We start from the raw sequence: 27,622 nt of genomic DNA, 5'->3' as shown, positions 1-27,622 counted from the left end.
CTTCTATGCCCAATGAGAGCCTTATATGCCTTTGATGAAGAGAAAAGAGCATTACCTCAGATGTATGTCCAATAGTCTGAATCAGGCGAGAGCTCTAGGCTTTCTAGGTCTTCAGCCAGATTAATCAATTGATCATAGGCTTGTGGTGTCAAGGGCAGAAAGAAGAGATGTTGTAAGTCTGTGATCGAATAAGCTCTCTTCAGAGATAGGCATTTGTCCCGAGTAAAGGAGAATAGGTGAGGATACACTTGTGCTGGCACCTTATTATTCCATAGATCATGCCATAAAAGACATGTACTGCCGTCCTTCACAGACACTGAGGCTAAACCTTTGAATTTGTCCAAGAGTTTGATGATATCCCGCCACCAAAAGGATCCTTTAGAAGCAGCGCCTGGCAGTTTACCATTTCCATAGTATTTTTCCCATATTAGATGAACCCACGGGATATCTTCTTTATTGTAAAATTTATGCAAGAATTTGAGTAACAGAGCCTCATTCTGTGTCTGTAGATTCAGGACCCCTAGTCCACCTTCCTTTTTTGGTAAAGTTACCATGTCCCATGCAGCTTTAGGTGGTTTCCTGTTGTTGATATCCGAGCCTCTCCAAAAGCAGTGTTTTCTATACTTATCCACTTGTTTATAGACTGATTTAGGTAGCAGCAGGGTACTCATATGAAACATCGGCAAGGCAGAGAAAATTGAGTTGGTTAGCTGTAATCTCCCCGCTTCAGAGAGGAGATTTGAAGTAGACAGTAATCTTATTTCACATCGACTCACCATAGGGAGAAATTCCTCAAATTTTGGCTTTGTCAAACCCAGTGGTAGTCCTAAGTATGTGAAGGGCATTTTCCCTACTGTGCAATCAAGGATCTGAGCTAACTGTTGTATCCTTTCCTCTGAGATGTTGATTGGCACCATCATGGATTTGTTGAAGTTTACCTTAAGCCCAGTTGAGGTAGCAAAGGACTGTAAAAGGTTTTTCAGGTGAAGCAGTTGCAAAGGGCATCCTTCCATGATGATAAGAGTGTCATCAGCATATTGTATGATTGGAAAGTCCTGATTATGATTAAATTGAATTGGTAAATGGAGATGTCCCTGTTCCTTCGCATTGTTGAGAATCGACTGTAACAGATCTGCCCCAAGAACAAAAAGGAGAGGGGATAGAGGGTCACCTTGCCTAACTCCTCTTTTGCAGGAAAATCTTTTTCCTGGAACTCCATTCAGTAAAATAGAGGAGGTCCCTGAAGCAAAGATTTGTTGCATCCATGCGATCCATCGTGATCCAAAACCTTTATGCTTCATAATGTCCAGCATTGCATTATGCTCAATGCGGTCAAAAGCTTTCTCAAAGTCTAATTTCAGAATGACAATTTCTTTTTTTGACTTATGGCATAAGTGGATATATTCAAAAGCCCAGGCAAGGCAATCCTGTATGGTTCTTGTTTTGATAAATCCATATTGATTGGTGTGCACTAGCCTTGTTATGACCCCTTGTAGTCTGTTTGCAAGTAATTTGGTGATCAACTTGACTGAGTTATTTAGCAGAGATATGGGCCTGTAGTCTGACACAGTGGCAGCTCCCTCTACTTTGGCAATTAAAGTAATGTATGAGCCATTGATACTTTGCAGGTATAGATTTGTTTCATGGAAGGATTGGCAGAGAGCATAGAAGTCTTGCTTAATGATAGGCCATGCCTTTTTGATAAAATCAGTGTTGAAACCATCAGGTCCTGGGGACTTGTCACCTGGCAGAGAGGTGATGACTGCATCAATTTCCTCTGTGGAGAAAGGTGCTTCCAGGCTGGATAAATTATCATCTATGTGCATTAGCTGAGATAGATCAAACTCCATTGGTTGAGGATTGGAAGACCCCAATCTTTCCTTGTAGGCCGCCCAGAGAATTGATACCTTATGCCTGTGGCTGGTTTGGGGGATACCATCAGAGTCTTCAATGGATCTAATAAAGTTCTTTTTATGCTTAATTGTTGCATTGACATGAAAAAACTTTGTAGATTCATCTCCAAATTTTACCCACTTAAGAACTCCACGTTGTTTTCAGTATGTGTTTTGCTGTTTTAGGAGGGATTGTAAGTGCTGCTGTAAAATATCTTTGAAATTCCATTCAATTAGGAGCAGGTCTCTACACTCCTCTATTCGTTCCAAGAAGGATAGAGTGAGTTTCACATTGGAGATGACTGTTTTCAGACTGGATAACTGAGCTTGCCATGCTTTGAGCACCCTTCTGAGGTTTTTGAACTTGGCGGTAATAACCTTAGCTTTATCTGTTTCCTGTATAGGGACCGACCATCCGTGTTTGATAATATCCATAATCTGATCATGTTGTAGCCAGTGGTTCTCAAAACGAAAAACTTTTCCTTTCGGAATATCTGTACCAAAGGTTATGATGCATGGCGTGTGGTCTGAAGTTTCCATCACAAGAGGGTAGGCAAAGGTATTTGGGTATGAGGAAGCCCAGGAAGGGGTGACAAAAAACCAATCTAGTCTTTCCAGCAGGGGTGATTGTTGCTTGTTTGACCAAGTGAATTTTTTTGACTTGAGTGGAATCTCAATAAGGCCAAGACAACTAATAGCTTCATTGAATAAGAGCATGTCTGTAACATTGCCTCCTGGTTTATTTCTATCTGTTGGGCTTCTCATTAGATTAAAGTCTCCTAAGATCAACCAGTCAATATCATCAGGCATCTGTACGTGTTTAAGCCAGTTAATGAAGTCTTGCTTCCTTTCCAACAAACAAGGGCCGTAGACATTTGTGAGAATCCATTCATTATCAGACATTGTGGATAAAAATTTCACTGATAATGCATACTCATTAGTAAAAACCAATTCCCCATCGAAAAGTCTTGATTTCCATATGATTGCAATGCCTCCTGAAGCACCCACAGAGGGCCGGTATTCAAATTTATCAAAGGCACGGGGGCAGAATTTTCTAATATAGTTGCTATCAAGATGTTCTCTCTTAGTTTCTTGCAGGCATATGACATCACAGTTGCTGTCAATTATTTTGTCTCTAATTGAAAACCATTTCTTGTCAGAATTAATACCCCTGACATTCCAACACATAACATTCCAAACTCTTGTTTTCACAGAGTGATTCATAAAAGATTATGTAAGGGGGGCTGCCGTGCATCAAGCAGACAATGCCTGAACCAATTCTGAATAAACCGAGGTAGGCAAAATATCTGGGTGCAGTCACAGACATCAAACATAACCAAAATAAGAGAGACATATAACAAAATAAAGTTTCTGGCAAAACAGGTCAGGTGCAGAGAAGGATGCCACCGATTCCCTCCAGAATTACTGCTTCTTAGGCTTCTTCTTGTTACTTCTTGGGGGCTCCTGTGCATCTTCAGCATCTGCAGCAGACTTCTTCTTGACTAGCTTCCTTGCAACCGGAGCTGTGCCCTTCTTCTTGACCAGAACATCAGATGTTAGCTTGGAGGCTTCCACCTTACAGAATGATTCACCCAGGTTTCTGATAGTTTCCCTTGATAAGGCAGGAGGGGCTGCTGAACAACCAATGCAGTTTTTGTTTTTACAGCTAGAGCTTTTGTATCCCTGGTTGTGACTGGAGTTCCTACTACTCCTACGAAGCTCCTCATCATTAACTGTGCAGCCCAAGTCAATATTGTCTAGATCATTCATGTGATGTGCCTTCTTGAGCAGGGCCTTGGACCAAGGACCAGAGGTAGCAGAGACCTTTTGAATGATCTTTTCTAGAGGTGTGGAAGGTGACTTTGTGGGCTCATGGCTGAAAACATCATGGTCAGGAGAGTTTTGTTCCAAGACATCAGGAGCGAAAGGGATGGTTGAGGAGCTGGCAATGTCACTATGCAGATTTCCTTCAAAAATAATGCCCTTGGATTTGAACCCCATATTCTGATTAGAAGAATCCTTGGAAGGACAGTCAGGAGACATCTCATTTGGACATACATTAGGTAGGCTGACTTTTAAAGCCGGCTCAGAGTAAAGGAAAGACATAGCTGGTGAAGACAAGAAGCTTTTGGCCCAGGCAAAGCTCATGGGATTCAGGAGTTGGGCCATAAAAAAGTGAGACCAAGACAGGGGGACATTCACCTGGGAGTCTGTCTTGCCTGGTGGAAGGTATTTCGCCCAGAGATTGTAGAGGTCTGCAGGTGTTTGAGTGGTTTGAAGCTGTTTAGCATTCTGGAACTGGGAGAAGACAGGATCTCGACAAGGCCCAAGAGTTTGGACAAAGCCCAGCTGCATGTTAAAGTTTTGAGGCCCCTGGTCCAGGGCTTGATCTTGATCTTGATTACCATCCAGGAGCTCGTTCTCATTAATTTCCTCCTGAACCATGTGCAGTGGCTGACCATTATCTTGGGGGATGAAAACATCAACTTGAGGGGGTTCAATATTAAAATTATGTGGAGGGTGGCCTTCACTCCCTGAGGAGTCAGTTCCATCAATAATCTGCATGTTATCCTCCATGTGATCATCAGCACCCTGATTAGCTGCTGCTTGAATTAGATTGTCAATGCCACCTAGGTCATCATCCAGTGCCATATTTAAATCAAATTGAAGACCATTAGGGTGAACCTCCTGAACCAAAGCATCAAGATTATCTTCCTGGGGTGGGACTTGTTGTTCCTGATTGGCTGGGAGACCTTGCACAATAGGCACATCTGGTGGCAGCTGGGGCCCAATGAACGGGGCATCATTTTGTCCTTGAGGCCCCTCAGGCCAGAGACCCCATTGTTGAGCCGGGGCTTGCACAGGCATTGCACCGGGTACATTATGGTTCCCAGCATTGGATGGTTGGCCATATCCAAAGAAGTCGAACAAGAGCGGATCAACTTCATCAGGGGGTTGGTTCTCATCTTCAGGTCCCACTCCCAATAACCTGTATTGTAAAATTTCACATTGCACCGTCCATGAATTACCTTCAAAATCCTCTCCTTCTGAGCAGACCAGGAACCAGGGGATCTCAGTTAAATCCACTACTCGGACTTTAACAATGACCCGGGCCAGGTTATTCGGGTCCTCCTCCCAAACTAACAATCTTCCAAAGACTGCCACTGCTTTTTCAATGTCAGATTTTGTCCAGTAATCGATATTGAGGCCTAGAAGCATAACCCAAGCCTCACAGTTCATGGTGGTGAGTCTGTTATTCCAACCCCGATTATGATCAGAAAAGGTTATTCTGTATTGCCCATACTGATGTTGACCGCCCCCAATAAGAAAATCCTTTTCATGCACAAAGTGGAATCGAACATACGCTTGACCATACGGGCAGGGTTGAATGGAATGAATAGTAAGCCCCTTATGATTTCGCAGAAAATCATCAAGAAGCTCCCGTATGGACTGAAAAGATACCTGTAGCTGTGGGAGAGGTTCAATCTTTGCAATGGCTACATCACTTTGATTCCGCCTCGCTCCACCGAGAACCACCCTAGACATTGGCTTACGGAAGCCCACAATCTGACGCTGACATCCCCTTGGCATGAAGGGTGCGGGATTAACGAACCTGTAGGCCATGAAGGCTTCTTGAAGGTCGGCCAGCTCAAGCGATGGTCCAAAGGAAGACGAGGGGTTCTCTTCGGAGAAGCTTTGGAGGTGAGGCTGGGGGGAATGGCTGGAGGAGGGTGCACTGTTTACAAAAGACGGCGGAGGCGGCGGAGCTTTTTGCGTGGGCTCCGAGGCCGGGGAGGAAGACGAAGGGACTCCCTCTGGAACCGCGACACTGAAGGGACGTTTCCAAAAAATAGTTTCCTTAGGAGCAGCTGCCGGTAGACTCAACAGAGAAAGACCCAAATCTTGAAAAGTGCCAACTGCCACCTCCTGGGCATTAGAGGACCCACCAGTCATAGGGGTTGAATTCTGGAACCAGGTGTGCACCGGAAAGGAAGACCAGTTATCCAGGCATGGTGGTTGGAAAGAGGCTGTATCTTTGGAGAGCCCAGGGAAGCGTGGGTGGAATCTGCAAGATGCCGCAAAGTGGCCCAGACGGAAACAAGATCCGCAGCGAATGGGCCTCAAGCAGGAGCCTCTGGAGTGGGCGTGAGAGAGACATCTGGAGCACTGGTTCCGGCCCAGCTTCACTCCCCAACTTTGAACCGATGGAACCAATTTCGGGAAACCCGGCTTATCCATTAAGACAGACTTAAAAGACTGACTCATTGCGCCTAGATTAAGGTCCAAATTAATGCCACGAGAGGTCTGATTTGAAATTTGAAATTTCTGTGTTCTCTGTTCATGAGTCCGGGCACGCCCATCAAGAACCTTGCTCCGGGTTCGACGATTATCAGAGACATCCACGACTGAAGAACAACCATCATGAAGCTTCTGTAAGGGTGATGAGCAGCGGCGAAACTTGGATCGACCAAGAGGCAGAGAGTTGGCCCCAGTTAAAAGCACAGGAGACTTCCTCGAAGAAACCGAAATCCATGGAAAGTGAGCTCCTTGAGCATTGGCTATAACCAATTTGGCGAAGTGCAAACCTCGATCATTGAACAGGTTGAAATCCACTTTGAAAAAATCACATTGAGAAGAACCCATCTGATAAATGAGAAGCCCAACTTCTTTGCAGGAGACGCAGAACTTGAAGATCCAAGCATCCACCTCAGAAACTTGGAAGAGATCCGAGGATCCTCCAAGAACCGATTGGAGAAGAAAGGCCACATTACTTTCAGAAAGCTTGATCTTTGATCGAGAGAAGGAAGCCAAGAGCCAGAAGCACGAAGAAGCAGAGGAAGAGCGAGCAGAAACCCGAGCTCCCAAGAGGGACCGTACCTTGTTGGAGAAAGAGAGCCCTGGACGGAGATCCACATTGGATATATCCATGGAGACGAGCAGGGGAGGGGGAGGGGAAGCTCACCGTCGGGAGGGGTGGACGCCGGGACCGGGTGGTCACTGGCGGGGGGCCGCCTTAGCGCTCTCTCTTTTCATTCGCAATTAGAACTATACTAGCACCATATATTGCTGCATGCTCTGATATAGTTCCCTCAATGTGTTGCCAGACGATGACCGAAACCCTTGACTGGCCGATCACCATCTTCATGGATCAATTAATCGGTCAAATTAAATATTCAAAACACAACATTGCTCAATCACATGATCACCCATACGAGAGGTGTCAAATTTTGTTGCCAATATATGCACTCTATTTTCTTTTTGGCAAAGTTTGCATGCCAAAAGTAATTGTAGCCTGCTATTCCTGAAGATGATGATCAATTCAACAGTTATCAGCTATACTTGATCTTACGGTGATAAATAAATATCAGCCATGAACAGTCTATGTACTTCCTTTAAGCATGCTCTAGTCATACTTTTCTAAATGTATAGAGATAATGTATAAGTTTGAAACGATGTATGCTTTTAATATTTCAAATAAACTGTTATACGTAAACCGGAAAAACTATGGTAATCCATGGTTTGCTACAATTCATACACTAGTAGAGAACTCACCTTCCATGCGCCCCATTTTGTCCCGGTTTAAAGTTGGCCCGGGATAAAAGGTTCACCAACCGGGACTAAAGCTCGGTCATTGGTGGGGGGCTCACCAACCGCGACCTTTTATCCCGGTTGCAAAGGCTAGTGGAAAAAAAAGACCCTGAGAGGCCTTTTATCCCAGTTTGAAACACCAACTGGGATAAAAGACTCGCCCTTTTATCCCGGTTGGTAACACCAACCGGGATAAAAGGGTCGAGAGCTTTTATCCCGGTTTGTAATACCAACCGGGATAAAAGACTCTTTTATCCCGGTTTGTAATACCAACCGGGATAAAAGAGTCTTTTATCCTGGTTGGTGTTTCAAACTGGGATAAAAGGGGAAGGGGGTCTTTTATCCCGGTTTGTAATACCAACCGGGATAAAAGGGGGGTCTTTTATCCCGGTTGGTGTTTCAAACCAGGATAAAAGGGTCCCCAACGGGGTAGCTGAAAGAGGACTAAATCCCTCGAACCCTTTTATCTAGGTTTGTAATACCAACCGGGATAAAAGACCCCTCTTTTATCCCGGTTGGTGTTTCCAACCGGGATAAAAGGGTCCCCCACGAGTTAATACAAAAGGATTGCATCCCCTATATAGTCAGATGTGTTGTGTAGGTGGGATGGCAAGGAAGCTTCGCGCGAGGCTGGAGGTTGTGGGTTCGAATCCCACGCAGCGCGCACACGCATATTTCGCGTGTAACTTGTGGCGTGATTTCTTTTTTTTTTCAGCGCCTGGCATGGTGATCTATTTTATCCCGATTGGTATTACCAACCGGGATAAAAAGGGGTCTTTAGTCCCGGTTGAGTGACCCGGGACAAAAGACACCCCCCTTGTCCTGGTTAGTTTATCCCGGATGGATTTTCGGGAGATTTGCATCCTACCAACCAGAACTAATACCGAGTTCTCTACCAGTGATAGATAGCTGAATAGTACAAAATACTCCCTCCAACTCATATAATTAATTCGACGTTGCTTGGTTTATTTTTGAACTAGGCAACGTCAAATAAATCGATACGGAGGTAGTAAATTTTAACACCTCACTCTAATATTATTTGGTCGTTGCAATCATCCCAATGACGACCAAGTGGAAAAGAAGAATGGGCATCTCAAGAGCTCTTCTCCGTTAAAAACAAAACATATAGCAACCAAATCGGATGACAGATTACAATATTCCACGAAAAGAGATAACAAATGTCAAGCAATGGAAACCAAATATCTGTCGTTGGTGTTACCAGACCTACCGACGAACCCTTTGAAAGGGGTCGAGTATTAACATTTCATGTACTTGCTTGGCACGAGGAAGACTAAATGATCTATTACGAGATACAAAATCAAATCGTGCACCCTTCGAAGCCCTCTTTTCGACCTGGAGCAGCCTACGTTGTCTTCTAATCCACGCGTCACTTCCAATAAACTCAAGCGTCATTGACTCCAGCATGCTTGCATTCATTACAAAGAACTTGGCAAATTCAATATCCGGCTCCCTATCATTAAGGTATGCTAGCACGATCTTTCTCAGACGGATGTCAAGAGTACCGATAGGTTCCTGGTACTTATCAGATGATGTATTTTCCTCCCGATCGTGTGTTATCTGGAAAAGCAAACCCAACATAAAATTGGTCAGCCTAGCTTTCGACATAATACTAATAAGCGCCAAAATTAAAAATCGCAAATGCACACTCTAGTTGGTTCAGAGAGTCACCTCCACGTGCAACTTCTCCAAGAGGGGAAAGCACTTTATCAAGTTAATAGCCACATCCAAACAAGGTGTCATATGAGATAAAGCTAGAGCCCTAACACTTGGCACCACCGTCGTCAAGCTAGCAACGGTCGATCCCTGAGTGAAATTAAGCATATAATTTACACACATCTTGATCAGGCGAATTATAGGACATGTATCCATCATAATGAAGGTGAGAATAATGATGCCCCAATACCTGAAGAGCCGTGGCGCCAAATCGAAGCATTTGGCCTCTGCCCTGCAGTTCCCCCAGAATATGCAACCTTGGCGCAGATATTACCGAGATGTCCATCTCCCTGCCTCCGAAAATTAGTAATCTTTCCAGAGATGGAGCATCCTCGATGATGAGCTGCGTCAACCTGTCGTCTCCCCAAGGAGAACACACACCGATGCTTCTGAGGCTAGTGGACATGATCTGGACTCGAGGGAAGCCATTGGTGTCTTCTAGCAGCAAGCTCTCAAGGACAGAGCAGCCGGCGAGCAATGCATGAAGAGAGGTCTCTGAGATTCTGACACTCACAAGGCTCAGCTGGTTGAGAAGCGGCAGGTGGAGCGCGTTGGCATTCCCGTCCGGGAAACTGCAGGCGCCGAAGCTGGCGACGCGAAGGGTGCACGAGAAGCGGCGTAGTGATGCGGGTAGCAGCGGCGGAAATTCAAACGGACGGCCGAGGTGGAACTCGAGCTCCTGGAGGCTGTCCATGGCGGGGCACCGGAGCCAGGCTTCAAGCTCGAGGGGAGCGGAGTCTCTGCTCAGCACGTAGCGCATGTCGATAGTGAAGCGGCGGCCGGGGCCGGGGTGCGAGGAGAGGACGCGGGAGAAGTCTCTGGCGGGGGTGTGCCGCAATGGCTTTTGGAGGTCGAGGTTGAGGGGAGCGGAGCGCCATATGTGCCGCCACCGGGAGGAGAGGACCTGCGTGCGGGCGCCGTCCCTGGTGGGGAGGAGCGTGACGATGTCGCCGAGGACGCCGTCGGGGAGGCCGCTGATAAAGTCGTCGACGAACTCCTGTTCTTCTTCCAGCTTCCTCTTCTTCCTGGCTCTCGTGACCACCCCCATGGCGATGGCGGCGGCGCGGCAGGTGGAGTGGAGATAGGGCAGGCGCCTGCCGCGTGCGCTCACGAAGTATATGTATTAAAAAAGTTGGGCTTCTGCACATGTTTGTGGCCCAGTTTTTATTTTGGCCCATTTCTTATTCTCGGAGGACACTTCGGCAAGCTGTCCAATGATCTTTTCCCCCAACGATCTCAGAGGACACTCGGCAAACAACGCTTTGCCAGTGGAAACTTTACCGAATGTCGTTTGCCGAGTGTTACACTCAGTAAAGGATTTGCTGAGTGTTTTTAGGACTTTGCTCCCGTAGTGATGGTTTTATTTGGATGCATGAGACATTTGCTACAAGCCAAATTTCAAGTTTCAGTTTATTCCATGCAACCAAATTTCAAGCCACAAGATGTCAGATGCTCATTTGCTACTTATAAACACGAACGAACCATATTCATTTCTTCACTTGCATTGCAAGTTTAGGGGCCTCCTATCTATCTTCCATGGAATATACTGTGCAAATGTGTACTGTATGGCCTTTAGGACATTCCTGTTCACATTGCACAAATGCGTGGACCTTAAACACGGGCACTGCGGCAAGGACACGGCGTTCATCGCCAACAATAGTGAGTTCGTGCTACTGTTCATCTTCTTCCTTCCGCTGCTTCTGTTCTTGAGCATTAGGGTGCGTGTGTGCGACTGGGAGGTCCAACAGGTGGTATTAAGAGCAAAGGTGATCGAAGATGTCGTCCCTTGGGCCAAAGAAGCAGTGTATCGACCTTGGCGACGATGATGGCTCTAGCAGCTCACTGCGTCCGGTCGCGGTGGTGAGCGCCGCAACTGTCGAGTTGCCACTGTCTGCAGCTTGCCGCGTATGTAGCATGGAGGAGCTGCATGCAGTAGGGACTGTTGCGATCTGCTTGAGGCAGCCGCATCGAGCGTGTTGGTGTGCGTTGTGCGCACGGCCGGAGCATGCGGATCAATCGGTAGAGTAAGGGCAGCGTTGAGTTCGTTCTACCGACGTCTGCCCAACTATAAAACCTTATGTACTGCTCGTTTGTAAACACAGCAAGAAAAACTCCAGTGCGTGTGCGCTGCGGGTGTTCGTCACCATCAACAATGAGTTCATACTACTGTTCATCTTCTTCCTTCCTCTGCTTCTTTGCTTGAGCGTTTGGGTGCGTGTGTGCACCTGAGAGGTCCTGGGAGGTCCAACAGAAGAGGCGACCAGAGAGGTGGCGCGTGGCGGCATGGAGCCAGGTCGCCACGGAGTTGAGGGCCGCGTCACGGGTCTCGAGGTACCGGAGGGCCGCCTTGTAGGCCTCGAGGACGTCGCAGATCCGGTGGGGATCTGGGGCGAAGAGGAAGCAGAGCTCCGGGAGGAGTGCTCAGACACGATGCCAGTGGCGGGAGAGGACGCTGGTCCGGGCGTCCTCAGGGGTGCGGAGGCGGAGGAGGATGAGGACGAAGACATCATCGGAGAGCGCGCCGAGCTGGTCCTCGCCAGTGCCGGAGTGCTTCGCGCACTTGGCGGCGGTCTCCTTGCTGCCCTGCACCATGGGAGATTGGAGAGGGTTGTTTGGGGATTTTGGGAGAGGACCTGCGTGCGGGCACCGTCTTTGGTGGGGAGGAGGGAAAAGATGTCGCCAAGGACGCCGTCCGGGAGGCGGCTGATGCGGTGGACGAGCTCTTGTTCTTCCTCCAGCCTCCTCTTCTTGGCTCTCGTGATCACCCCCATGGCGCTGGCGGCGCGGCTTGGCAGGTGGGGAAGAAAGATGCGGCCGCTCCCGCGAAGTACACTGATGTGTAGTTCGGCTTCTGCACATGCTTTTCTGGCCCAATCGTTTTTTTTTGCCCACCGCAGCTCTAATTTCTGGCCCAATCACACGTTGACGACGGCCGCCACGTCAATGTGTTGCCAGACGATGACCGAAACCCTTGACTGGCCGATCACCATCTTCATGGATCAATTAATCGGTCAAATTAAAATATTCAAAACACAACATTGCTCAATCACATGATCACCCATACGAGAGGTGTCAAATTTTGTTGCCAATATATGCACTCTATTTTCTTTTTGGCAAAGTTTGCATGCCAAAAGTAATTGTAGCCTGCTATTCCTGAAGATGATGATCAATTCAACAGTTGTCAGCTATACTTGATCTTAGGGTCATAAATAAAGATCAGCCATGTACAGTCTATGTACTTCCTTTAAGCACATGCTCTAGTCATACTTTTCTAAATGTGTATATAGAGATAATGTATAAGTTTGAAACGATGGATGCTTTTAATATTTCAAATAAACTGTTATAAGGAGAAACTATGGTAATCCACGGTTTGCTACAATCCATAGATAGTTGAATAGTACAAAATACTCTCTCCAACTCATATAATTAATTCGACATTGCTTAGTTTATTTTTGAACTAGCCAACGTCAGATAAATCAATATGGAGGTAGTAAATCTTAACACCTCGCTCTAATATCATTTGGTCGCTGCAATCATCCCAATGACGACCAAGTGGAAAAGAAGAATGGGCATCTCAAGAGCACTTCTCCGTAAAAAACGAAACATATAGCAACCAAATCGGATGACAAATTACAATATTCCATGAAAAGAGTAACAAATGTCAAGCAATGGAAACCAAATATCTCTCGTTGGTGTTACCAGATCTACTGACAAACCCTTTGAAAGGGGTTGAGTATTGACATTTCATGTACTTGCTTAGCACGAGGAAGAGTAAATGATTCATTATGAGATACAAAATCAAATTGTGCACCCCTCGAAGCCCTCTTTTTGACATGGAGCAGCTTACGTTGTCTTCTAATCCATGCATCGTTGCCAACACTTCCAAGTTTTAACTCAAGCGTCATTGACTCCAGCACGCTTGCATTCATTACAAAGAACTTGGCAAATTCAATATCTGGCTTCCTATCATGAAAGTATGCTAGCACGATCTTTCTCAGACGGATGTCAAGAGTACCAATAGGTTTCCGGTACTTATCAGATGATGCATTTTCTTCCCCACCGTGTGTTATCTGGAAAAGCAAACCCAACATAGAATTGGTCAGCCTAGCTTTTGACATAATACTAATAAGATCGCAAATGCACGCTCTAGTTGGTTCAGAGAGTCACCTCCGTGTGCAACTTCTCCAAGAGGGGAAAACACTTCATCAAGTTAATAACCACATCCAAACAAGGTGTCATATGAGATAAAGCTAGAACCCTCACGCTTGGCACCACAGTCGTCAAGCTAGCAACGGACGATCCCTGAGTGAAATTAAGCATAGAATTTACACACATCTTGATCAGGCGAATTATAGGACATGGATCCATCATGAATGAAGGTGAGAATAATGATGCCCCAATACCTGAAGAGCCGTGGCGCCAAATCGAAGCATTTGGCCTCTGCCCTGCAGTTCCCCCAGAACATGCAACCTGAGCGCAGAGATCACCGTGAAGCCTATTTGAAGCCCTTCGAAGAACAGTAATCTTTCCAGGCATGGAGCGTCCTCGATGACGAGCTGTTGTAACACGAGGTTGTCTTCATCGAGTCCCCATATACACCTCACATACATAGAACGATCACACCGATGCTTCCGAGGCTAGGGGACACGATCTTCACTCGAGAGAAGCCTCTGTTATGACGTAGCAGCAAGCTCTCAATGGCAGAGCAGCCGGCGAGCAATGGAGCTCTCCGAGACCGTGACACTGGAAAGGGTCAGCTTCTTGAGATGGGGCCAGTGCAGCGCTCTGCTAGCAATATTGCTGTTTCCACAATCCGGGAAGACGCATCCTTCGAAGCTGGCGACGGCGAGGGTGGAGGAGAAGCGGAGCACCGATGGCGGCAGTGGCAGCGGTTTAGTCCCCCAGCGCAACGAAAGGAACCATATTCATTTCTTCACCTGCATTGCAAGTTGAAGTTCAGGGGTAAACATCCCTGGGTGGGGGCCTCCTATCTATCTTCCATGCGATAGAAACTCTAGTGATTTCACAGCCCACGGAAGCCCAGTATAGCAGCAGCACACGGCCCGCTAACTAGAGAGCAGCAGTACGCCTTGCACGTAGGAAAAAAATCGCTAGTGCTCACTCGTTCGGTGCCGTACCAGTAGAGACTGAGCCCGTGATTATTTATTTTTTTACTCATATCATATATTCAACACTCTCTAACAATTTTTTCTACGTTCTCCAACATTTTTTCCTACACTCTCCAACTTGTATTTGCTCAACATTTTTCTACACTCTCCAACATTTTTTTCTACACACTCCAACTTATATTTGCCCAACATTTTCCTACACTCTTTAACAATTTTTTCTACACTCTCCAACAATTTATTTTACATACAACATTTTTTCCTACACTCTCCAACTTGTATTTTCTCAACATTTTCTATGCTCTCCAACTTTTTTCTACACTCTCCAACATTTTTTTCTACACAATCCAACTTATATTTGCCCAACATTTTTTCTACACAATCCAACTTATATTTGCCCAACATTTTTCTACACTCTTTAACATTTTTATACACTCTCCAACAATTTACTTTACATATACCAACATTCTTCTTGATGCACCAACATTTCCTTCACATAATGCAACATTTATTTGTTGATCTAGTACATTGCAAATGTTGAATGACACATAGAAAATGTTGAACTAGTATATTAGAAATGTTGAAACATTACAGTAAAAAAAATTAAAATAACATATTGGATCTCATTGTGTTGTATTAATCCTCAATATGGTTCAAACGGATTTCCAATTGGATATATGGTTTAAGGGAAAACATCATTTAAAGGTTGAAACTTGTGCAGCATCCAATCCCCACCTTCCTCTTATCACAGTCCGGCACATGTCCCCTTGCTGCTGTCACTCCATTCGCATGCGCGCCCAGTCCTCCGCATAGTCATCTACGGTGGGTATAGTTTGCACAAATCTTAAACATCGGAAGATGGATAGATTAAAATCTTCCGGAAGGAAACTACGGAAATGCGCTTAAAGTGATAATCCGGCCGCCTTGGTCTTTGGGTGCATACAACACTTTGATCATGTCCTGATATATGTAAAATTCCATGCGCATTTTTGGACTAGAGAAGCCACCTGGCACAACTCTTTGGCCATGCTTTCAGTAACTGAATAATCGAAAGTTACCATCATCTTTTCCAATACGGTCGCCCATTTGAATAGCTGCTTCACAAATGTAGCCTCATGTTCAGATCCTCTCAACCGAGTGATTTCTACTTCTTGGAGGCGATTCAACAAGAGTTGCTCGGCTCTCCAGTTTTGTTGCTCGCCACATATGCAACCTGATGGGCATGTAGTTTGTGCCTGGAACAAGGTATTAACCTTTTGAGATTAACTGATACTGTTGGATTGGAATATAAAGACAGGAAATTTGACCAATATCGGGTTGCCCAAATATGCAACCAAAGCCAACAATATTTGCAAAAGGATCCCTCCTGGACATCAGTTTGAAGCAGTCAGTTTGCAGAATATAATACGATTGCCCTATCTAAGAGAAAATGGTATAGGGGGTATGATTATGCTGTCAATAATATTAAAGAAGATTTTCAATCCACCATAGGGTTTAGGTTATCCGATGGAAGTACAGAAACTTCAACAAGTTAGGGGCATTTGAGAAATTATTGCCAGTGTTTTTTTATGTACCAACGCATATATGCTATTATTTCCTAACTCCTAATTCTGTTATCAAGATCAAGCCTCACATGCAACAATGCTGTTAACTTCATGCTCGATCGCTGCAATGTATTATTTTTAATGAAAGGCTGACGTATATTTCAAAAAGGCTGACAGTAACTTAAAAATAACACAAATTTGCAATCCAAATAGTGAAACACTCAGTTAAAACCCAAAACTATTGCCATTAGTGTTACAGAATGCAACTCAATTCGTTTTGCAAAGCCCCAAAGGGGATAAAGAGTTGTAGGTACATGGGCTATCATATCATTGCAAGGTTTCAGTACGTTGGCACACAGTCACAGCATACCGCACCAAGCTCAGAGGGGCTTTAGATCACAAGGTACTAGTAGCGGTTAGTTCCTTGACAATGCTAACCGCCAACTTTTGCAGCAGTCCCAACCGACTGAAGAGTCAAATTACAAAAGAAACATCTTGTTCAGATCCCTCGTGGATTTCTCTTCATCGAGGAGATGAGTTCCATGGTTTTCATGACTGGCCACAAATACGAAAGCTGATGAGAATGCAGTTCCTGCAAAGAGGACCAAATCTTAGTAAAATTAACAAATAAAACATCATTGTCAGATCCTTTGAACTCATGAATTTCTACTTTTCAGATATGTTGGCAAAAGCTAAGAGCAATTCCAGCAAGGGTCCTACTCAAACCCCTGCTCAAAAGTAGAGGCCGAGGGCGAAAAAACCCACTCCAAAAGGATCCCTACTTGGGTCCTTACTCTAGAGAGGACCCTACTTTTCCCCTCCCCTCCTCCCACGGGTGGCTAGGGAGGCCCCTACTTTTCTGTTGCAGTCGTTTTCCTCCCGCCTGTCTTGCCTTCGCTCGTACGGCTGGAGCACCGCCGCCGCTCGAGAGCTCCGCCACTTTCCAAATCGCAATCGGCAGTCATCTCCCCTCCCCCTCCTCTAGATCTACCTTCCCATGAACGCCACCATCACGCGCGCCTCTTCCTTAACGGACCTTGGCCTATGTGGTCGCCGGCACAGCCCAGCCGAATCCAGTCAAGCCGCCCGTGCCACTCTCCCTCAAGCTCGCGATGGAGCTCCTCCTAGTTCGTCCTTTAGCGTGCGTGCCCCAGATCCCACGAGGACGGGTTGGTGGGAGAACTCGAGCTTCAGGTAGCCAATGGAGAGCTCGAGGCCGAAGCAATGGAGGGAGAGCTCTTGGCAGCGGCGGAGCTCATGCTCCTATCGCGAGCGGGCCGACTGCGCCGGCTCCAAGCACATCTGCTCCCACCGCCAGCAAAGCTCGCCCATGGCCCGACCGAGCCGTTTTGGCCGGCGTAGAGGCAAGCAACACCCTGAGCTCGTCAATTTAGGTAGAGAGGAAGAGTGCCAGAGAGAGAGAGAGAGAGCAGAGGAAGAAGATAGATGAAAGGACACCGACAGATGGACCCTACCTATAAGACCAATAGTAGGGGCTGAGCAGTAGGGGTTGTTGCTGGAGTTGATGGTGAAAATTACAGCCCCAAAAAGTTGGAAGAGCCCCTGCTCCTACTTAGAAAAGTAGGGATCTCAAGTATAGACTATTGCTGGAGTTGCTCTAACAAATTGCAGAACTATGACTGTTATTGCTAGAATGACTTCTTGTTTTACTATCTGGTTTACCGCAAAGAACGTTGGCTAAAATTACAACTGAATCTTCAGGCATAAACCATTTTGGTTATGCGTGGTTCTATCAATAGCTCATATAGAGAAGCTATAAACTTCAGGTCGGTAGGGCAACTAGCAGACCAGGAGTTGGTGTGCCAAGAAATGCATATGTAGATTGCATTCCATCACTTCCATGTTGACTCAAGTCTTAGAAAAGAAAAGGATAGCATTACCTCCAAGTCAGGAGAAGAGGGTTTTTATGGTCGTCGTAAGGAATCATGTCCAATTATGAAGCTTTACAAAGGGGTCAGCTGTTAACAAATCATGTACTTGCCCCGCAAACTCAATGGAAAGCATCAAAGAGCAGCTGTTTTTAGCCACAAAATCAAACTGTATGACCCTTGAAGCTTTTTTTATTTGGAGCAGTCCATGCTGTTTCTCAATCCATGCGGTGCTGGGATTTTGATCAAATAACTCAAACCTCATTGACTGTAGCATTCTCGCATTCAAAACAAAGAACTTGGCAAAGTTAACATGTGATGTGTTGCCCCGATAGTTTGTCAACACAATTTTCTTCAGATGAATTTCAAGGGTACCAATAAGATTCTTGTATTTATGACACCAAGTATTTTTCTTCCCTGCTTTCTGTGTCTGAAAAGGCAAAATGAACATGACAATAGTAATGACCTAGCATTAGAATGGAGGAAAAAGAATGCAGAGGACACCTCCCTATTATGGAGGAAAAGTTTAATCACCTCGATGTACAACTTCTCTAAGCAGGGGAAGCATTTCAACAAGTTAATAACCATATCCAAACAAAGATCCGGCTGGGTTAAAGCTAAGACCTTCATGCTGTGAACCACCGTCGTCGAGCTAGGAATGCATGATCTCTGAGTAAAGCACGTACATAATACAAAGTTTAACATCATGATCAGACAAGGGGACTTTGATTGTTTGTTCGAAAAAAGGGTCTTGGATCCGTCACGAATATTAAAGTGACAAGGGAGGTGATACCTGAAAAGCTGTTCTACCAAACAGAAAAGTTGTGCTGCCAACGTAGTGTCTGAGGTTGTAAACACTATGTAGTGCCAAAACATGCAATTGTGGTGCCGAGACAACGGTGACTTCCATGCCAGAACCATTTTCAAAACAAAGCAACCTTTCTAGATATGGGGCATCCTTGATGATGAGTTGTTGCAAACTGGTGTGTCCATCACGATAAAAAGTACGAAGAAAACCAATGCTTCTAAGGTTCTGGGACACAATTTGGACGCGAGAGCAGCCCGAGATGTTAGTTAGCAGCAAGCTTTGAAGGGTAGGGCAGGCCGCGAGCAAGGCATTGAAAGAAGTTTCCGAGATTCTGACATCAAAAAGGCTTAGCTGCTTGAGAAGTGGCAAGTGAAGCGGGCTGGCGCTGTTTCCTTCCGGGAAAGCGCAGCAGCCGAAGCTGGCGGCGCGAAGGGTGGACGAGAAGCGGTGTACTGATGCCGGCAGCGGCGGATTTTGAAGCGGACTGCCGAGGTGGAACTCGAGCACCTGGAGGCTGTTGAGGGCGGGGGACCGGAGCCACCGGTCCAGGGTCGCGGAGCGGTCGCTGGGGTCGAGGTAGGGGAACTGAGTGCAGAAGCGGCGGCCGGGGCCCTGATGCGCGGAGAGGATGCGCGAGACGGAGGCGATGCTGATTTCGAGGTTGAGAGGAGCCGAGCGCCAGATGGGGCGCCAGCGGGAGGAGAGTACCTGCGTGCGGGCGCCATCCTTGGTGGGAAGGAAGGAGACGATGTTGCCGAGGACGTCGTCCGGGAGGCGGCTGATGCGGTCGACGAGCTCTTCCTTTCCATCCTCGTCAAGCCTTGCCCTCCTCTCCCTCTTGGCTCCGGCGGGCATCGCCATGGGATTGGGGAATCGGAGTGGGAGCTGTCGGGGGTCAACGCGATTTTCCCCCCAAGCACACGCTATTGATACCGTGTGGTGCTGGTCAAACTGCTCCCCACTTTCGCCTCATCTCTTCGTCCCCAAATTAATGGAGGGAGCACAAGTGGATTAATAAAGTTTTGGATGCAATAAACAAATACTCCAGCCAGCGGATTGTTTTTTAATAGACAAGAACGTTCTAGAGGTGCGACGGGTTAATTAGAGATTTATAGTAACTTATCACGTAGAGAGAGAGAAGCTAGCGTTGTAATTGTTTTCCGAGAGAGAGGCGTTGCATTTGACTTATAGATCATGAGGGGGGCTGGCATGGCTCGTATCACATTCCAAAGATGAAAATTACAGATCAAGATGATGAAGGGCTTGAGCACACCAAAGCCTTATGGCATCTTTGAAGCACTTTGAAGATTTAGCCAGATAAAATACTCGAAGAGTACTAGAACTACTCAGTGAGGATTTGAAAAGTACTTGAGGGTTGCTGTATGAAGCGCTCGGAGGCTTGTTTGGGATAGATACTCAATGAGGATCTGAAAAGTACTTGAGGGTTTCAGATACTTTCGCCTCATCTCTTCGTCCAGGCACCGACGAAAAGTACATGGACGCAAATGACGAGGGAAGCTAGCGTTGCATTTGACTTTGTGGGCTATACACATGTATCCTCGAGGAACAAACAAATCTTATTATTTAATGGAAGTTGCCAACCGTAGCACAGTACACATACGCAAGACGGTATTTTTTTTTCAAATATAATAAATATAGATACACAAACTAGTAATAACAAGTGATCCAGGTGGCAGATTGTTTTTTTAATGAAATCAACAGGGGAAACTCCTACCTATTTTTTAAATTTTAGACTCGTATAATTCACTCCCACGTGAAGTCGTAATTCGCTCCTGCGGGAAGTTGAATCCGGACCAGCTGCTTCCGTACGTGCTCTAACCACTTGGCATATTGTTATCTATGAATAGGACTAATGTGCTAATTAATTAAGCAAGCTTCATTGTTCATCCCGGTTGGCGGACATGATTGTTTGTCTCAACTTGGCCGTAGACCAACTTAGTAATCTATACTGATATATGAGCTTGGAATTGGAAGAGAGGTAAGCAAGAGGCGGAGAGTGTCGCCCTCGTTAGACGCGTTGACAGTATTTGAAGTGGATTACATCAATTCCTTGATTAGCTTCCCAGTACAAGCAACCGGTTTATATTGGAAAAGAAGGATAATTGAGTGTGATCAGTAAAGTCGCAAAGCAAAACAAGTGAGAATATTTCAACATGAATACCACGAGGACAAGTGACATACATAACTCTACATATATATCGCATTCAGAAAACAGTAAAGTTTGCTTCAATGTAAAGTTTTTCTAAACAAAGAATCATACGCATGGCTGAGCGAATTCTACAGTGTGGTAGCCTAGGTCCTAGGACCATTCTTGCTGGGCATGTCACAGAAAAATGGACGGATCTTGCTATCCAATTTCAAACTGTACCCAGCTGGTAATCAAAGATGTTACGATGACATATCAGTATGATACTATGTACGATGGCATAATTTCAGATAAGAGAATAAGCAATCTCACTCGCATATATGCCAGTGTGAGAAAAAGGGTTTCAATGGCCTCAAAGCTCTGCAAGAGCGTTGAACAAGAGTGGTTATGACTAAGGCGATCTTGTCCATATACAAGATAAAAGGTGCCCAGCCATCGGAGATGTGCCATCTTGCCAAGATGGACGGAGCTTGGATCATACGCATCTTTCCACTCGAGGCTCACCAGCTGAGGGGCTGAGATGTTTGCAACCGGTTGAGTGTCATCGTTGCGAAAGCAGTATATCACAGTTAGCTCCGTGAGCGCCGGCGCCACAACAGTGACCTGCCACAACCCGCGCAGGTTCCTGAGCTCCATTTGCAGCAGCGACACCGAGTTGATGGTGAGATCGCCCAGTCCACGGGAGTCGTCGACGGTGAGCCTCTGCAGGCACGGGCACCGTGGCGAGGACATGGCGTCGCCGAGCGCGCACGGGCCGTGGAACCGGACGCAGCTCAGGTAGATCCCTGTGAGCTGGGCGAAGACGCCGGTGGGTGGCATGGCGATGGCGAGGCCGTGGAACCCCAGGATGAGGGAGATCGAGGTGGCCTTCTCGAAGCAGGGGAGCTCAAAGGCGCCTCTTTGCGCGGCCTCCCCCTCCTCCTCCCTGGCATCTTTCCCTGGATCAAAGTTGAGAAGGGTTAGGTCGCCGGAGACGCGGCGCGCGGTGGCGGGTAGCCAGATCGCCAGGGATTCGGGGGTGGCGTCCCCGGCCCCGACGAGGAGGTTGCTGAGGGGCACCTCGTGGGTGTCGAGGGTGTCGCGGAAGCGGTGGGGCTCGGGGGCGACGGGGAAGCAGAGCTTCGGGAGGAGAGCCCAGACGCGGCGCCAGCGGCGGGAGAGGACGCTGGTTCGGGCGGCGACGGTGGTGTCGAGGCGGAGGAGGATGAGGACGAGGACGTCGTCGGGGAGCACGCTGAGGCAGTCCTCGCCGCCACCGGCATCGCCGGAGGAGAGCTTCACACGCTTGGGGGCGCCCTCGCTGTCTCCGCCGCTCAGCTCCATCGAGATTCGAGAGTGGGGAACGGAATGGAATTTTTAGCATTTCGCTGTAGAATTTGGTATTCCCTTTTTAACCCTTTCTTCTTTGGAAAACTCCAAATCTATCACACCCCGTCCTCCAAAGTCGCACCACCCAGCCCTTTCGAGGGGCGGGCACACGTACACATAACACCCTACTTACACTTTCGTCTTCGCTACGTGTAAAAGGGTTAACCCGAAGGTGCTATGGCTGGTTGACAAAGGCTTATAAGTTGGCTCCACCCTTGCTAAACTAGCAATATTGTACTAAATATGCGCATCTGCGCTAATGGGCCACACTAGACCAATCAAATTGGATCGGGTGTCACATTCACCCCCCTCAAAGAACCCGATGTCCTCGTTGGTCCAACTCACCCACGCATGGGCAAATGTCCAGAAACGTTCCCTCAAGCGCACGACCGTACGTTCAGTGCCGACGCTATATGCCATGCCGTGTGTCCCATCGCAGGTCCACACGCGTCATGTGCCATACCCGCACACTGACTCGTGCGCGCAACCGCGAGGGTCGGCTCTGATACCATTTGTCACATCCCGTCCTCCAAAGCCGCACCGTCCAGCCCTTCCGAGGGGCAAGCACGCGTACACATAGCACCCTGCTTACACTTTCATCCTCGCTTAGTGTAAAAGGGTTAATCTGAAGGTGCTATGGCTGGTTGACAAAGACTTATAAGTTGGCTCCACCCTTGCTAAACTAGCAATGTGGTACTAAACATGCGCATATGCGCTAATGGGCCACATTGGGCCAACCAAATTGGACCGGGTGTCACAAAATCACCCCTAAACTTTGCTTTGGATCATCAAATTTCACCTTAACTAAGAAATCATCAATACCGAACTTTAACTTGTCTAATCCTTCATCCTTGTATTTAACATCCTAAGAAGGATTGCTAAGTGGATTTGATGACATGATGTATGAAATTGGAAACCTTGACCACATCCCAGCCTCTCGAAGATGCCATTATTGGTGGAGAAGGGCTGTGGTATTGACAAAGTGACCCATAATAACATAACTATGGCGAATTTTGGTCCACATGAAAAATATTTTCTTTTTTAAAAAATATAAGAATGGCACATTACATTCTAGGCGCGGAGTGGAGAGTTGTGAAAGGTGTGCAACCTGATAGTGAATCACGGATTTAATGGTAATTTCTGAAATTTTCTTGAAGATCAAAATGCTTTTGCACTAAGAATTATCGGAAGTTCAAAATATGGATTTGAATCAGCACTTCTGTAATATGACACATAGCACATAAGATGGATATGCACAACCAGGATTTTGTAAAATGGCATCACATGAAGGCACCTGTCAAGATTTATGGTAAGGGGCAAATGAATTCGCAGTGATCCATAAATGAGAAATACGATGTCATTTCTCTTTAAAAAAATATTTGATTGCACGAGCTATCCCGGAGGCAATCCATACAACATGCTCTATTTGAAAAATCTTGATTACAATTGAAAAATTGAATAAAATGCTTATTATGGATGGGCAACAAGAAACAGTATTTCCAGTCTTAGTATCCGAACATTACAATCTTTTACACATCAAGGTTTGTCAAAAGAACACTTAAAAGTTCCATGCGTAAGAAACACAACATTAATAAGAATAAACCATAAGGTAAATGGATTCCACATTTTTCAATGAGCTGCGTGCTAGCATTTTCATGTTGTCATGCACTGCAGCAGGCATCAAAATAGAAATTACGAAATTCTGATACACATATGAGTCCATGGTTCATATTCTACTACTAGAAGTATTCATGTGCATATAACACGTACATTCTTGTGGTTACGATGCATCATTCTCCATGCATATTCCTGGCCTTGCTTTCAGTGGTTGATGACTCTGAAGTTTATCACCTTGTTCACTGCTGTTGCCCGATCAAATAGTCGCTTCACAAAAGAAACTTCATGTTCAGATCCTGTCAACTCATGGATTTCAATTTCTTGAAGGTTACTCAGTTTTTCAGTGTGATTGTTGATCACAAACACAACCTGAAGGCCGTGGTAGCTTAATTAATGAAATTCTGTTGGACGAACACCTGACAGCAACAATCAATAGTAGTAACTATAAGTAATCAGAAAGTCAACGTGCTACCGCCTACACAGTACACAAAGCTCTATCAAAGTTCCATTTGTCAAGAGCTTCCCTTTGTGGTCTCAATTTGAAGAAATGAGTCTGTTCAAGGAAGATATATCATTTACCATGTTCTTGTGCGCTGTTTAGGAGTTTATGTGCTTCCTTCACAAGAGAAGCAAAGAGCATGCAGCCATCAACCTCCGACATGATTTCCAAAGCCTCGGTCAGTTCTTCCTTGAAGTTATGTTCATTGAAATGTTGGACGAAGCTGGGCTTGGCTTGAACCATAGCTATCACCACCTGGCAGGTAAGCTTCGCTACTCTCAAACACTCAGCCGTGCATTGCTTGTTTACTTTCAGTACCTCCGCGAGCTTCTTCACCAGTGCTGCATCTTCATGGATGGCACGAACAAAATCTTCTGTACTGATAATGTGTTCGTTGCATATCACCACGACGAGGGATAACATGGCTGCCAACAATTTTCTTTTATCAGATTGCCTTTCATTGCTTGCACAAGACCCTATGGTTGCACCTGTAGCTGTTCCTATTTTACTAGATAATATTTGATCGAACACCTGCAACAACATATATAGAGGATCGGCAAGTTATAACTGTATCATACATGATACAGATTGATGTAATTCATCTCTAGCCACCATTTTTATCTGTATGTAAATTATCGAAAGGAGTTAACGAATTACTCGTTACCTTGGTCAATAGGTTGATCTCATCTTGCTTGGAAAAAATACCAGCAACATTATTAGCATCTCTTGCAGCGCGAACGGGAAGCAATCTGGCGAGTCTTTCCCCTGCTTTTCCCCTCAGTCTGGTGTCTTTCTCTCTGTCTGCTTCTCCCACCACAGCATTGCCATCCTTCTCCTCAAGGAAGATGCGTTGCAGGGTCTTGAAAAGCTTGTCGAGCATGCATTCAGACTCACCAAAAGCTGGTTTTGTGAAAGAACCATCAAAGGCTAACTCTGCCAGGATCTCCAGGGCTTGTTCATGCAGTTTTTGGGCACCTTCACTGTCAGTCCCCAAAATAGCCACCAGATTGCTGACAGCTTCCTTGTTACCTGCCATCTCCTGGCGCAGCCTTGTGGCGCCATCACCAGGACTGAAAGTAGCCTGTTCACCACAGTGAGTGACCTGCTTAGCATTTCAACCATTGTGTTGTCCCCCGTATTGCTGAGGAAGTTATGTGATGTGATCTTAGAGAGCAGCCTTGGGTGTTTGGTTATCTCAGTACAGTTTTCTTCATCTTGTGTCAGCCTCTCAAGGATCTGCAGGCCTTGAGAAATCAGCAGTGGTGATGTGATCTTAGAGAGCAGCCTTGGGTGTTTGCTTATCTCTGCACAGTTCTCTTCGTTCTGTGTGAGCCCCTCGAGAATCAGCAGGCCTTGAGAAACCATCCCTCTGGCTCCTCCAGATTCATGTTCAGTTTGGTCCTTGATCTGCAGTACTGTGTCAGCAGCATTTCGATCCTTTTTATCAGGGTTCTCCGACGGACCGGTAGCTTGTGGCTCACAAGATTGCTTATTACATCTTTCAAGTAGGGAACAGGTGCATTGCAGTGTACCCGGAAAGTGAGCTATATTGAGGTCACTGGCAAGGTGTGCTACAATCCTTGCGGCACGCTCTCTGTTCTTGGTGTTTTCAGCTGTGCCTCTCAGACCAATCATGCCGATCAGATTCTGGATACAGCTCCTGGAAGATAACAGCTCCTGTCTTACAGACTTATCCTTACTGAACAACTGGTCTAACACCCTTGCTCCCCATAGATGGTCATCCCGAGTTGCAGACTGGAGCAGCTCTACACCGTATGCGATCAGATCAAGTTCCAATTGCCAGGCAGCTCCCCGTCCTTCTTGAACTTCCTAGCTGTTTCTGAAGAGTAGATGCGAACGATTTCTTCACGCCTTCTTCAAGCCCACAATGTTTTTCCGTTCGTGATTCCAATACAACATCCACCCAGAAAATGACTATGTAGTAGAAGGCGAATAAACTCTGGAACAGAATTAGGCCACAGAAGATGTCCAGTGCGGCGTTCAGTTTTGATCTGTTGCCAATATCTCCACCCGCATCGCCATAATCTCGTCCAATAAATCCGTCTTGTATCCTCACTTTTACCATCAAGTTCCAGATCCGGCGATTCCCCACCAACTAATCTACTACCTCGGGATACCTCTGGTAGGTTGTCACGTATAAAACACCGACATCTAACGCGTTAGGTAGGGGTGATCATCAAGATCATTGGGCGAGCTTGAAGTACCTCATCTTCAAAATCAATCTACTTGATGAGAAGCAAGTTGCCGAGTTCCAATTCGAAGCGGATACAAGAAGCTTGCAGGAGATCAATCGGTTGTCAGCTCGTCTGCATGCAAAAAGCTGTAGACTGGTCACGCTGCTATAGCTGATCATCCTCCATGGATCCATGCGTCACTCAAGGCTGATGATCTGCTACTGCTCCACTGCTATAGCTGATCATCCTCCATGGCTCCATGCGTCGCTCAAGGCTGATGATCTGCTACTGCTCCACGCTCGTGAGAAGGAAAAATACCGGCAGAATTATTTTTCCATCTTTGAGTCGAAGTCACCAACGATGCATCTTAAGCTAATTGCCTCCAGGTGCCGAATCCTATACTGAAGCAATGAAGGCCAATCAATATTCCATCTACTGCTTGTACGCGGATCGAGAAAACTATCAGCTTGAGTACTCTCCATGCAAGGCTATTTTTGGGGTTTCAGTACACGTACCCGCAAGGCCGCTAGGAGATCTGTTCCTCTTCACTACACGTACTCAAGATGCACATGGGACTTTGCGCTGGCTTCACCAGAACGCTTGGTGACACAATAGCGACTACCTAAAACTTCCCGTCTTGACGACAAACTGTCGAGGGCAGGTTCCACATGATCAACAACTAGTCGGAATCGACTCCGACTAGTCTGCTTCATCAACAACCATCGCAGCTTCATGACAACCGCCACGTCTTCGTCGACAAACGTCTACGAAATCAAGCTAAGTCACTTTTTTAATTATTTCACATATTTTTTCTAACTTGTTTTTCACATGATGGGCAAAGTGCTGAGTACTTATTTGTGTACGCCTCTCAACAGGAATTACCCACTAGAGCTACACTTTGCCAATTATTTGATCGACCACCACGGGATTGGTACATCGAATTATGGAGGCTATGGCCATGGGTTTGGTGCACTGAGTCCTGGAGGCTCGTAGCAGCTATACCCTAAGGAGGCACAAATCCTATGCATGGCAACACGTGCTCTTCTCGCCATAAGGTAGAAAAGTCTCATCAACTACTTTACGCGCAATCGCGCTCTCTTTTTGTTGCAATGTCGACTACTTATTTTTGTTGTCTCCTATTAGCGGTCACTAATCTCCTCGAACAGAACACGCCTCAATCCGTTGAAGCCTCGG

At 46.3% G+C, this 27,622-nt stretch overlaps 3 protein-coding genes across 3 annotated transcripts; all 3 read right to left on the bottom strand.

Moving 5' to 3' along the window:
• Positions 1 to 16,110: 16,110 nt before the first annotated feature.
• Positions 16,111 to 19,561, bottom strand: LOC117842799 (putative FBD-associated F-box protein At1g50980). The gene is made up of 4 exons (XM_034723313.2): positions 18,568 to 19,561; positions 18,309 to 18,443; positions 17,787 to 18,204; positions 16,111 to 16,477 (listed from the first exon to the last, which is right to left on the bottom strand). The coding sequence occupies exons 1-3, from the start codon at positions 19,441 to 19,443 to the stop codon at positions 17,830 to 17,832; spliced, it is 1,386 nt and encodes a 461-aa protein (XP_034579204.1). The 5' UTR covers positions 19,444 to 19,561; the 3' UTR covers positions 16,111 to 16,477; positions 17,787 to 17,829.
• A 1,399-nt stretch (positions 19,562 to 20,960) lies between these two features.
• On the bottom strand, positions 20,961 to 22,104 carry LOC117842674 (uncharacterized). Its single transcript, XM_072291725.1, is given in 5 exon segments — positions 20,961 to 20,975; positions 21,062 to 21,109; positions 21,254 to 21,568; positions 21,571 to 21,687; positions 21,755 to 22,104. Coding segments are annotated over 5 exon segments (813 nt in total). The 5' UTR covers positions 22,073 to 22,104.
• Positions 22,105 to 23,797: 1,693 nt separating this feature from the next.
• Positions 23,798 to 25,269, bottom strand: LOC117844747 (uncharacterized). Its single transcript, XM_034725523.2, has 3 exons — positions 24,898 to 25,269; positions 24,314 to 24,764; positions 23,798 to 24,150 (listed from the first exon to the last, which is right to left on the bottom strand). The coding sequence occupies exons 1-3, from the start codon at positions 25,267 to 25,269 to the stop codon at positions 24,125 to 24,127; spliced, it is 849 nt and encodes a 282-aa protein (XP_034581414.1). The 3' UTR covers positions 23,798 to 24,124.
• Between the last annotated feature and the right edge of the window lie 2,353 nt (positions 25,270 to 27,622).

This window comes from Setaria viridis, chromosome 2, assembly GCF_005286985.2.
Source record: "Setaria viridis chromosome 2, Setaria_viridis_v4.0, whole genome shotgun sequence".
NCBI lineage: Eukaryota > Viridiplantae > Streptophyta > Magnoliopsida > Poales > Poaceae > Setaria > Setaria viridis.
Note: the sequence above shows the minus strand (reverse complement) of the source record. Positions and strands in the feature narration are given on the sequence as shown.

What these genes read in the sequence shown, in the direction of transcription:
- LOC117844747 (XM_034725523.2), bottom strand. Translation starts at nt 25,269, where the DNA reads ATGGCAGGTAACAAGGAAGCTGTCAGCAATCTGGTGGCTATTTTGGGG. An exon ending in AGATCAACCTATTGACCAAG is followed by an intron (nt 24,765 to 24,897) that starts GTAACGAGTAAT and finishes ATGTTGTTGCAG; the next exon opens with GTGTTCGATCAAATATTATC. An exon ending in AAACAGCGCACAAGAACATG is followed by an intron (nt 24,151 to 24,313) that starts GTAAATGATATA and finishes TGTTGCTGTCAG; the next exon opens with GTGTTCGTCCAACAGAATTT.
- LOC117842799 (XM_034723313.2), bottom strand. Translation starts at nt 19,443, where the DNA reads ATGGCGATGCCCGCCGGAGCCAAGAGGGAGAGGAGGGCAAGGCTTGAC. An exon ending in TTGGTAGAACAGCTTTTCAG is followed by an intron (nt 18,444 to 18,567) that starts GTATCACCTCCC and finishes TGCTTTACTCAG; the next exon opens with AGATCATGCATTCCTAGCTC. An exon ending in TAGAGAAGTTGTACATCGAG is followed by an intron (nt 18,205 to 18,308) that starts GTGATTAAACTT and finishes TTGCCTTTTCAG; the next exon opens with ACACAGAAAGCAGGGAAGAA.